At 39.4% G+C, this 13,114-nt stretch overlaps 1 protein-coding gene across 1 annotated transcript in view; it reads right to left on the bottom strand.

Annotated features, from left to right (window-relative positions):
• Positions 1 to 13,114, bottom strand: part of TPD52 (tumor protein D52) — a 130,322-nt gene that overhangs the window by 92,965 nt on the left and 24,243 nt on the right. Inside the window, 1 exon segment of the mRNA XM_049782044.1 lies at positions 12,783 to 12,831. Coding sequence (XP_049638001.1) covers positions 12,783 to 12,831 — 49 coding nt within the window.

Genomic DNA, 13,114 nt, shown 5'->3' with positions numbered 1-13,114 from the left:
GAACCACAGTCCTTCCTTGGCTAGCGCTTGCAAGGCAGACACCTTACCTCTAACACCACCTCACTGGCCTCGCCTGAATAAATTTTAATAGGATATTTGTTGGGCACCCCAAGGAGGACTCTAGCTTGTTTCCTCGCCTTCCTGTTTTATTTGCTCAATTGAGATCTTTTTTGATTGCCTTTGAAATAGAATTCCAATTCTAAGTTGGTCTCCCTAGTTTCTGTTATTTAGTAGTTCTTTAGATACTAGATAGGAAGTTTGCTTAAAATAATTTTGCTTTGCGTCTACTCTTCCAACTTGGAAAACACTGGGAGCAGGGCCTTACTGTTGGATACCTAACATAAAACACATAGTAGGGCTTCACAAACTATTGCAGAATCCTGAAACCAGTTCTCTTTCGTCTCTTCTGTGGTCAGGCCATTCACTTTGCAATAGGATGCCAATGGTGAGAAAGGAACTCATCCACTGCTGGTGGGAATGCTGCCTGGTCCAACTCCCATTGAAAACAGTATGGAGGGTTCTCAGTAAACTTAAAATTGAGCTGCCATAATACCCAGCTATTCCTCTTTGAGGTATCTATCTCCAGGATAGAAAAATATTCATCAAAAAGGATATATGCACACTACTGTTCATTATAGCACTTGGTACAATAGCTAAGATTTGGAATCAGTCCAAATCAGATGTCCAAAAACAGATGATCATGTGGATCATGAAAATATGATACATGTATACAATGGAATACTACATAGCTGTAAGGAATGATGAAATCATGCAATTTGCTGCAACAGGGAAGGAACTGGAAGATTCTGTTAAATGAAATGAGTCAGAAGAAGGATAAATGCAAAATGATATCACTTATAGGTGGTATTAGAATAACTCCAAGAAGAAATAAAATGGTCTAAATGGGAATTGTCTCCAACACCCTTGGCCCCGGAGTATAACAGAGAAGAAAACTTAGTGGAAAAGGAGAAAAACAATATGAAAGGAGGCCCAGAGTGATAGAACAGTGGTTAGGACATTTGCCTTGCATTCAGCCAACCTGGGTTTGGATCCCCAGTATCCCATATGGTCTCCTGAGTCTGCCAGGAGTGATTTATTAGCACAGAGCAAGGAATAACCCCTGAGTGCTGCTAGACGTGGCCCAAACAGAAAAACAAATATGAAAAGATGAGAGCCAGAGGCTAAGTGGTGTCAGTCCCATTGGTGAAGATAAAATTTTAAATAAAGGATAGAACTAAATATTCAAGTCAAAGTCAACAACAGTGGAATTAGAGACTCAAACCCTAAAGATCTATACTGTAAATGGACCTGTTATACTGGCAGGCTGGTGGCCTGGGATCCACTCTAAGAATATGGTGGAGGGAGAGTGAAACTGGTGGTGGGATTGGTCCTGAAACCAATTGTCTGAAACCCAACTATGAAAGACTTTGTAAATCACAATGGTTTCAATAAAATAAATTTTTTTTTTTGGCTTTTGGACCACACCCGGCGTTGCTCAGGGGTTACTCCTGACTGTCTGCTCAGAAATAGCTCCTGGCAGGCACGGGGGACCATATGGGATACCAGGATTCAAACCAACCACCTTTGGTTCTGGATCTGCTGCTTGCAAGGCAAACGCGGCCGCTGTGCTATATCTCTCTGGGCCCAAATACATTTTTTTAAATGTCATATTGCGGAGCTGTTTTTGTCACCTCTATTTACCAAGATTCCCTTTCAGAAATTTAGGGATGTGACAAAACATCCCAGAAATTCCTCATTCTTCATTTTCTCCCTCATTTCTCCCTCTATAGTTGATTCCCAGAATTTGTCCACTCTTTAAACACCCAGTCTGAGTATTTAAAACATACCAAATAAACTAATGTCTTTTATTTGGCAAGTTAGTTTGAACCTTATTTGCTTTGATGTCCAAAGTTACTCCACCTCCTCTACCACCAAAGTGCCCAAGACCCTCCACTTCCGTTCTACCCAGAATTTGAGTATTAATACATAATGCATTCAAAGAAGCAGTCCATCTGCAAATACATTTGTGGAAGGAATAGTTCTGTTCGTTTTGATTTCTGGGGTCACAACAGTTACCCCAATTCTGCACTGAGGAATCACTCTGAGAGGAGCATCAGAGACCACCTGGGTGGGATACTAGGAACAGAACCTACTTTAGTCAACTTTCAAGGAAAGCACTCTACTCACTATGCGATTTCTCCAGTCCTAAAAGAAGTAATTTTGGGGTGTTTTTTTTTGGGGGGGGGAGGGGTTTGGGGCCACACACAGTGACGCTCAGGAGTTACTCATGGCTATGCGCTCAGAAATCGCTCCTGGCTTGGGGACCATATGGGACGCCAGGGAATCGAACCATGGTCCGTCCTAGGCTACTGTGGACAACAAGGCAGATGCCTTACCACTTGTGCCACAGCTCTGGCCCCTAAAAAGAAGGAATTTTTATATCACTACAGCACCTATTTAAATGCCTTTGGCTATAGATTATACTCAACTAAAGTTATAAAAGTACTAGAAGTACACTAGCCTCAAGATGATGCATATTTGTGTGGATTACGTACTGATTACTCAACTGTGATTTAATGCTTACAAACCAGTAAGGAGCTTAAGAATGCCTACTACTCCACCTACATTTTCCCTGTTGGCTCTTTTATCATTTATTATCCTCACCACAATTTTTTTGTATTATTTTCTAGGGCTGGTGTTACTGCTACTTTCCTTCATTAAAGTGTTGGCAATCGGGGCCGGAGCGGTGGCACAGTGGTGGGGCATTTGCCTTGCACGTGGCTGACCCAGGATGGACTGTGGTTCGATCCCCTAGCATCCCATATGGTCCACAAGCCAGGAGCGATTTCTGAGTGCATAGCCAGGAGTAACCCCTGAGCATCACTGGGTGTGGCCCAAAAACAAACAACAACAACAAAAATGTGTTGGCGATCAAAATCAACAGAATCAAGAGACACAAACTATAATAAGTTAAACACAAAATGGACCTGTTACACTGGTAGTCCTGGGGACTAGAGGTGGAGATTTGGGATGCATATAGTTGAGGGAGGTCAACACTGGTGGTGGAAATGGTCCAAATTCACTGTTAATAAACACCCGAAATACAACTGTGAAAGACTTGTAATACACAATGACCTCATCTCAATAAAAAAAATTTTTTTAAAGTGTTGGCAATTACAATGAATTTGTAAAACCAGAGTGCATAAGCAGTACTCCACACTTTAACCCCTCCCCTAATCTACTACTTCTGGACTTTTCTAATCTTTACCTAGGACAAGTCAATTTAATGTGGATTGGTTTCCTCACTATAAAATAGGTACATGTAGAACTAATGACATTCCGATGGCCCCACCTCTGAAATCCAATTATCATATCCATATCCTACCTCAGATGGGACATCTCTTAGGGATTGTGACACAGGCATTTGAGGACAAATCTATTTTTTTTAATGTATTAAGTTCCTACCAACTTGATTTTAAGTTTAGCTTAAAATTTTAAGTTAGCTCTCTCACTGGGGGAGAACAAAAACCTTAAATGAGAAATCCTGTCCTTGCCTAAGCAAGCATCTAATCTAAAGCTATTCTCACATTTAGCTCAGTTATCACATTTATCTCACTGTTATCACATCTTTCAGACATTTTAGGGATCTGTTCCTACTCTGCTTGCATCAGGTCTTCCATCTTGGTTTAGCAAATTAGTCCTTTACTATTGTCAAAACAACTAGAATACATAGTACTGACAATGCAGAGGAACACTCTAACATTACAATTTTATGGGAAAATTCCATAAAGCCCACCAAGCGTGAATGAAACCAACTTTAGTGACGCCAATTTGATATAAAATTGTCACAAATTGACTTGATATTTTTTCATAATTCCATTTGTCTTTTTGTTATAAAAAAATGTGAAATAAAGTTTTGTGCCTGCTAATTGGGCAAGCTTGAGTGGTAGGTGGGAAACTGGGGGTGCTGGTGAAGGGAGGGCAGCTCATACGACTGAGATTGGTGTGGGGACATTGAATACCTGGACAACTATCAATCATGGTGCTATATGAAAATTGAAAAATATATTCTGCTTTGTTTAAGTATCATAACAGTTAAGAGAAAAGCAAATAGCAAAGATGATGATTCCTAGTGTCCTGCTCACTGGCTGTGGTATCTGGAGAATGGTGACAATGCCATATCCTTCCATAAGGAAGTAATTACACTGATGGAGAGACTGATGTATGTCTGAACCTCAATTACCAATATTTTGCAAATCACTAAAACCTAAGGTGGAGCCAAAGTGTTTGCCTTGCTGGGTTTGATCACCAGCACCCCATATTCTCCAGTCCTACCAGGAGTGATTCCTGAGCAAAGAGCCACATGTAAGTCCTGAGCACGGCTATGACACCCCCCTCAAATGAAAACCACAACAAAAAGTTACAGGGATGGGCAATAGTACAGTGGTTAGGGAGCTTACTTTTCACTTGGCCAACTTGGGTTTAATCCCTGGCACATGACATGGACCTCTGAATCCCACCAGGAGTGTAAGGCCTCAGTGTAGGGCCGGGAGTAAGCCCTGGGCTCCACTGGATGTAAAACTAAAAAGTTTAAAATTAAAAAACAAATCTGGAAAATGAATGAAAATATCCAATACTTGGGGGCCGGGCGGTGGCGCTAGAGGTAAGGTGCCTGCCTTGCCTGCGCTAGCCTTGGACGGACCACGGTTCGGTCCCCCGGCGTCCCATATGGGCCCCCAAGCCAGGAGCAACTTCTGAGCGCATAGCCAGGAGTAACCCCTGAGCGTTACCGGGTGTGGCCCAAAAACCAAAAAAAAAAAAAAAGAAAATATCCAATACTTAATGGCTAGATGTAAATGGCAGATGATTTGGGGTGTGAGGTGGTTTGGGCCACACCTGGCAGTGCTCAGGGGTTACTCCTGGCTATCTGCTCAGAAATAGCTCCTGGCAGGCATGGGGGACCACATGGGATGCCAGGATTCGAACCAACCACCTAAGGTCCTGGATCAGCTGCTTGCAAGGCAAATGCCGCTGTGCTATCTCTTCAGCCCCCAGAAGATGATTTTAAAACAAGTTGTCTTAAGCACTCATGAAAACCTAGAAAAAAGAATTAAGCTAACAGAACATCATGAGAAGCCTGAAAGTATTTCAAAATGGTGTGGAGAGGTGAAAGACCAGAGCCACTTCAAAATATTCAAACAACAGTGGCTAAGAGAGAAAAAAAAGAACTGGGGAAAACACTTACCATAGAGGCAGGTGGAGACAGGTGGGGGGAGAGTAACTGGGGTCACTGGTGGTGGGAAATGTGCACTTTTGGGCATTGTATGACTGAAGCTAATCATGGACAACTTTGTAACTGTATATCACAGCGATGCAATTAAAATGTATAAAAAATTCAAACAAAAGTTTGTTTTTTTATGATGCAAGAAAAACCTTAACCACACCAACTTTACTAGTAACAAAATTACATTACAAAATGTGGTGATAATTTTAGTGACATGCTCACACAGGTCTTTTAGAGGATGGCAAATTTTTGTTTTGATTTATTTTGTTATCAAAATATGGAAACTGAAATAAAGACTTGTAGATAACTGAAGAGATAATCCTTACATTCAATGTAACCCAACATAATTTTGTTTTTTTTTTTTCGGGGGGGCTACACCTGGTGACACTCAGGGGTTACTCCTGGTTATGCTCTTAGCAATTGCCCGTGACTTGGGGGACCAAATGGGACGCTGGGGTATCGAACTGTGGTCTGTCTTAGGTTAGCTTGTGCAAGGAAGACGCCCTACTGCCTGTGCCACCTCTCTGGCCCACCCAACATCATCTCTACGTTTAATTACAGTGGGAAACTCACTAAATAATGGCAAAATGCCTTTTTCTATCAAAAACCAAAATTTTCATCTAAAGTGTGTTAAAAAAATACGATTGTAACATATAGTCTTATGCAGCATTTCCTCTGGCATACTTACACTAGCCACTTACAACTGTCCTTTGATAATATGTAAGGGTGGTTTTTTTGTGTTTTGTTTTTTTTTTTTCTTTTTGGTACTTTGGGCCACACCCGGCAGCACTCAGGGGTTAATCCTGGTTCTGTGCATAGAAAGCACTTCTGGCAGGCTCAGAGGATCCTATGGGATGCTGGGAATTGAACTCAGTTCTGTCCTGGGTCAGCCATGTGCAAAGCAAACGCCCTACTGGTGTGCTATCTCTCCGGCCCCAAGTTTTTTCATTTTTAATACAATGATCCCAATCTAGAAATTAACAGTAATTTTTCACATCAAAGATACACTCCAGAGATACTATGGGGATAAGGTTCATCCCTTCCCTCATCAAACAGGTAATACAAAGAACCCATGCCCAAATGATAGAATTTTTTTTATTGGTTTCAAATACTATACAAAAAAAAATAGACAAGTGTATAATTCTTGATGAACAGATTTAAAAGCAGCGATTCCAAATTGTTTCCTTCTCTAGTCCAGTGACTTACTAACAGGATAACTCACATTTTTCCATTGACTGCTTTGGTCTCAATCAGACAAATAATCAGCTTGCTTGATTTCTCACAAACAGCAAGGACATTCTTTTGGATAATTGCAGGGGACATTTTCTTCTATTCCAGTCCATGTACCTGAGTGCTCTCTAGCAAGTTGCTATATTCCCCTAATGCCAAATAGGACCCATAATGGGATGGTCAGCACCTTTACGATGCATGCAGTAAGTAGCGTGTTCCAGATATTTTTATCTGTGAATTTATATTGTGGAATCTTCTACAACTCTTTTGCTTACTATTTTTAAACTTGTGTCTCTCTTTCTAAATTCATTCCTATTTATTCTTCACTACTTCACGAAGAACTCTCTGCAATAAGTCATAGCATTTTTCAGTATGTGTAGGTAAATGTCTAAAAAGTGAACCTCTAATTTCTTCTGTCACAACCATTGCCTGTAGACATATAGAACCCAAACCTGCTTTTTACCTCTACCCATTTCTGCTCACAGAGTAAGGAGATTTAGGGCTATTGTACTCGACTGAAAAAATTTTCCATCATTCTTGATTTTACATTTTAAAGAGTCAGTAACAAGACAGAACACCCAAAAACAAATCTATTAAAAGATGTGATTTTAAGAAAAATGAAAGAGATGTTGGTAGATAAAAGCAATTTTTGTTAGCTTAGGTATTTCTTTAAAAAGACAACTTTCTGGGGCCGGAGAGGTGGCGCTAGAGGTAAGGTGTCTGCCTTGCAAGTGCTAGCCAAGGAAGGACCCTGGTTCGATTCCCCAGCATCCCACATGGTCCCCCCAAGCCAGCGGCAATTTCTGAGCACTTAGCCAGGAGTAACCCCTGAGCAAATAGGTGTGGCCCAAAAAAAAACAAAAACAGAAACAAAAAGACAACTTTCTACAGATCTGTCTCTCTGATATAACTCTTCAACAGCCTATGCCTTCAAATCAAGGAAATAATTTATAATATGTAAATATGATATAATAGTGTTTTAAAGTACAGAAAGACGACAGAAAATATTCTTTTCAGATTGACACCAGTTGAGTATCTAATAAAAAAAATTGCTTACAGACCATTGGTGTCATAATAAATATTGAGACCTATACTACTGGCACACAGAATTTATTAAACCTTTCACATGTAAAGCATAGTTTCAATTGCATCTAAAATGCTTACAAAAGCGCTAGCAATCAAGAATGGCAGCATATTATTTTATAACAATACTTGTGGCTTTTCAGATTTTTTGACATTAATTTATCCTAGTAAACCTAGTCATGCTTTTAAAAATGCTTTATTGTCACTCCAAGCTTGGCCATCAACATTTGGCATAAACAATGAAACAATCACAACTTGATACATACCAGATAAGACATCATAGGCCTTCCACAACATAAGGAAAAAGTAGTGGTGATAAGTTAAGTGACTATTAGATCAATGTTTCCAATAGTGTTTCCATAGTATACAGGAATTTCCAGAGGAACATGAATAATCTTGGGTGCAACAGGTGGGCAGTTTCTATTTGTTTGCTTAAAAAAAGTTGATTTTGGGGCCAGAGTGGTGGCGCAAGTGGTAAGGCAACCACCTTGCCAATGCTAGCTTAGGACAGACCATGGTTCGATTCCCATATGGTCCCCCAAGCCAGGAGTGATTTCTGAGTGCATAGCCAGGAGTAACCCCTGAGCGTCACCAGGTGTGACCCAAAAACCAAAAGTTAATTTCCAGGGAAACAAAGAGACATCATTTTCTGAAAAGGGAGAATATACGTCAACTAATTTTGTGACCTCTGTATTAGATTAATAGAGTACCTTGGCTTCTATGCAGATACTGTAGGAGACTTTGGTTTTTAGCCATGACATTCAGCTTTCAAACTAGGGGCAGTGACTATAACACTTAAGAATTTTTAACACACCGAATACAAGTAGAAAAACGAGCTAATTTTTATTAACGTGTTAAATCCTCAATAGTTATCACCAATACTTTAGTATACATTGTTTTCTATTTATTAGTCATAGGACTTTGTGTGCTTGTTTTAAATAATGTTAAGTGAATTAAATGAGCGTAGTCATGTGCTCCCTAATGTGATTGAGTTTTGCACTTTCATAGTTAACTAGATTTTTAAAGATTTTTAGGCTCTTGAAAAAAATTGAACATTTGCTGAAAGCATTCATATTTCAGCCTACTGATAGAATGTTATCTACTCAGAATGTTATCTTGTCATTTTATTCTGAAGCTACAATTCTAATCTGAAAAAAAAAAATGCACTGAAACCAAAGGTACAACCACCAATGTAGTAAAACGGTCACTGTCACAATCGGTGATAAACAAGGATTAAAAATCCCAATGGAAAGTCACCTGAGTTGAGTACTATACATGCTGTCACTTATAAAATTAAAACAAATGGTTTCTCAAACCAATTTAGTTTGGTATTTTCAGATACTCAAGATAGATACTTATACTAAAAAATATCATCATCTTTCATAAACATTTTTATAGCTGGTAATTTTCATTTGAAAGGAAAGAAAAATATGTCCCAACTTTCAATCACCAGGACTGAAAATATTTCAAAGAACAATCTTATTGAGAAATCAAATATCCAGAGGCCCAAAAAGAAAAAAAAAAGATATAGGAGAAAAAGATCAAACTGGTATCCAGACCCAAAACATCAAAAGTAGGAAAGCATATATGATAACTTACAGCTTCTTAGAATATTCTAATGAGTGTGTCTGGGCAGTACCTTGGCTTCCGCAATGTTGTTTCCTAAGTTAAGGGACTTAAGTGCACATTAAAAGACTTCTCAGTGACAGGTGAAGATAACTTTATTTACTTCAACCCAGAAACTATTTGGTCAAAAAGAAATCTGTAAAGCTGGATAAAAAGCACATCTGGTGGAAATTCATGGCAATGAATGTTGACAAGATGTACTTGGATCTCGAACGCAGCATCTGGCAGTGGGTTGCAGAACAAAGGTAGAAATCTCATGGCCTCTCCTGCGTCTGTTCTGGAAGGGACTCCGATGTGGCAGAAGCATTTGCAGTCGAATTCAAGACTTCTCCAAAATCCCCACCAGCAGGTTTAGTTCCCCCTACCCTAGACTTTTTAGAAAGTTCAAAAAAGAAGGAAAAAATCATGAAAGGTACGGTTAGCTGGCTTTGCATAAAGCGATTATAAGTGTACTTTGAGCAACAAATGAGTCAAGATCTTAACAGCTCTGTGATTTTATGTGTGAAATACATAATTCATCGTGTATAGACAGAATTTAGTATTATTGTGATGTTCAATGTAGACAAGTAGAAATCTATCTAAAGAGCTTCATCAGTAAGGCCTTTCATTTCAAAATGGCTTCACTTTCGGATGACATTTAGTATTCCATTAAATTGTTCACTTAGGTACCTCTATTCAAGAAATACTACTGAGTACAACAAAGGAAAGAAATATATATATTTTCCCCCCTAGGCACAGTGAAAGCATTCTAACTCTTTCTACTTAACGCATGGTATAAACAGTATGAGAATAATACATCACTCTCGGTGTTGGGTTCTCTTTTAATGAAGTTTACTTCTATTGTAGGTTTCCAAAGGAACATTAAAAATATGTAATTATGGGCCCGGAGAGTTAGCACAGCGGTGTTTGCCTTGCAAGCAGCCGATCCAGGACCAAAGGTGATTGGTTCGAATCCCGGTGTCCCATATGGTCCCCTGTGCCTGCCAGGAGTGATTTCTGAGCAGACAGCCAGGAGTAACCCCTGACACCGCCAGGTGTGGCCCAAAAACCAAAAAAAAAAAAAAAAAAAAAAAAAAAAATTGATTATAATTCTGAGACTAAATCTTAATATTCATGTTGAAATTATATACATTATTAGTAACGGTGAAGTTACCAGTTTTAATCCTTAAAATATATACTTCATAATTATCAGAGTTATCTTAGGAAGAACTGAGTATATAAACTTTCATTCACAGTTTTTTTGTTTGTTTTTTGGGGTCACACCCGTTTGATGCTCAGGGGTTACTCCTGGCTAAGTGCTCAGAATTGCCCCTGGTTTGGGGGACCATATGGGACGCCGGGGGATTGAACTGCGGTCCTTCCTTGGCTAGAGCTTGCAAGGTAGACAACTTACCTCTAGCGCCACGTCACCAGCCCCTCATTCACATTTTTTTAAATACTTTTTTTGGTTTTTGGGTCACACCCAGCAGCGCTCAGGGGTTACTCCTGACTCTGACCTCAGAAATTGCTCCTGACAGGCTTGGGGGACCATATGGGATGCCAGGAATAAAACCCAGGCCCGTCCTGGGTTAGCCACATGCAAGGCAAACGCCCTACCGCTGTGTTATCTCTCCAGCCCCTAAAATTAATTTTTTAAGTAATTTGGCAGCATTAACCACAATCTAGTACTAACCTTATGGATAGGAACTATACCTAAGGTGACTGTGATCTTAAGAGTTGATAATTTTGTGATTTTAAGTATAATCTTAAAATATAATTTATAGGTGCTGGAGAGAGAGTATGGCATGGAGAGTACTTGTCTTGTGCACTGCCAATCTGGGTTCAGTCCCCACCGATCCACATCGCCAGGACTGATCCTTGAATGCAAACCCAGTGGTAAGCCAGGAACATTTCCAGGTGTGGCCCTCAAAACAAAAATAAAAAAAACTTGCAAATTGATATCATTCTCTGCACAAAAGAAGACACCAAAGAAGATACTAAAAATAGCCATTACACCAAAAGTCATTAAAATAATCATGGAGAAAAATATTACAAAAGATACTACTGCTGATAAGACACTTGCCAATCACCTGGTAAACCTGGATTTGATCCCTGGTACCTTCATATGGTCTCCTGTGCCACACCAGTAGGAATCCCCAAACAGGCAGGAGTAAGCCTGAACACTGCTGGGTATAGCCCATAATCAAATGTTACTTAAATATTTAAATATTTTAAAAAGCAGTATTGTATTATACAAATATTTATAAATATGTCACTGTGTGAGATAATTTTTATTTTTGCTTATTTTCCTATATTATTTTAAATTTTCTATAAAAATATATAAATATTTGTTCCATTACAAAGATATTCAAAGTAAACAAAGCAAAAAGCAACGAACTTAAAGATTTTTTGTTCGTTTGTTTCTTTTTGTTTTTAATTTTTGGGTCACATTTGGTGGCACTCAAGGGTTACTCCTGGCTCTGTGCTCAGAAATCGCCCCAGGCAGGTTGGAAATGCAGGAATTCAGACCACCATTGGTGCTTGGTCAGCTGTGTGCAAGGCAAATGCCCTACCGCTGTGCTATTGCTCCAGCCCCAAACTTAAAGATTTTTTAATGATATTTTCTGCATTTTGCTACCATGCTGTATATACTCAAAAAATATACCAAAGGTATATACCAAATATACCAAAAATATACCAAAGTGTATATACCAAATATATCAAATGTATTTTGTAGAATGTAGTGCCTATACTTAATCCCCTGAGCATAACTGAAAGTAGTCTTGGAAGTCCTTGAGGCATCATCAGGTACCCTCAGCACTTCTGGTTGCCCTCAATACTGCTAATAGGTCTGTGTGTCCCTGGTACCACAGGGTCCAAGTAGCTTTGCATCCTTGGGTTTTTGCACTAAATTGTGTTTGGGTTGGTGGAGAATTGCTCATGTAGCACCCACTTCTTTTTTTTTTTTTTTTTTTTTTTTTTTGTGGTTTTTGGGTCACACCCGGCAGTGCTCAGGGGTTATTCCTGGCTCCAGGCTCAGAAATTGCTCCTGGCAGGCACGGGAGGACCATATATGGGACGCCGGGATTCGAACCGATGACCTCCTGCATGAGAGGCAAACGCCTTACCTCCATGCTATCTCTCCGGCCCAGCACCCACTTCTTGAGCACCACTTTGGAAATACCTTATCCCACGGTCCCCAGGAAAAAGTAAGGCCAGTAATTCACTGGGCCAAGTGCATGCAAAGCATGGCATGAGGCACAAGTTTGATCCCAGCACCACATGGTCTCCAAACACCAACGGGGGTAATCTGAGCATAGAACAAATAGTATAGCTCGTGAGCACTGCAGAGTGTTATACCGAGAGAGAGAGAGAGAGAGAGAGAGAGAGAGAGAGAGAGAGAGAGAGAGAGAGAGAGAGAGAGAGAATACATCAGTTTAAATATCCATTACTAATGTACATCCTGATTAAAGTTCCTTAAATATTTTCAGGAAAATGCTAACATGAGTCATTTATTCAAACTGGGAAAAGGTAAGGTACTAGCCAGATATGTCAAGAATTCTCTTCATTTTCTACTTGCCTTTAAGTTTTCAACTTTTTCTTCAAATGATTTGAAAGTTGGGGAGTTCCTATGGCAAGAAATGAAAAACAAGTAAGATTACAAACTGAAAAAAAAAAAACCACAGAGATTTTGAAAATATCATCAATTGTATGTATCCTGTACAATGTTCTTAACTCAGCAAAGTTTATGCTATATATGTACAGGTATATACACAATGAATTAATATGTAAAAGTATCAATATCTACAAACTCCTACAATGATGTTTCTGTTTCGATGGATGCCTGTTTCTGATAAAGACAGACTTAAGGACGGATGTGAGAAGAGGGGAAAAAAAAGTCCCAGAAGGTAT

This window comes from Suncus etruscus, chromosome 10 (assembly GCF_024139225.1).
Source record: "Suncus etruscus isolate mSunEtr1 chromosome 10, mSunEtr1.pri.cur, whole genome shotgun sequence".
Classification (NCBI taxonomy): Eukaryota; Metazoa; Chordata; class Mammalia; order Eulipotyphla; family Soricidae; genus Suncus; species Suncus etruscus.
The sequence above is the reverse complement of the archived record's forward strand: the minus strand, read 5'-3'. Positions and strand labels throughout refer to the sequence as shown.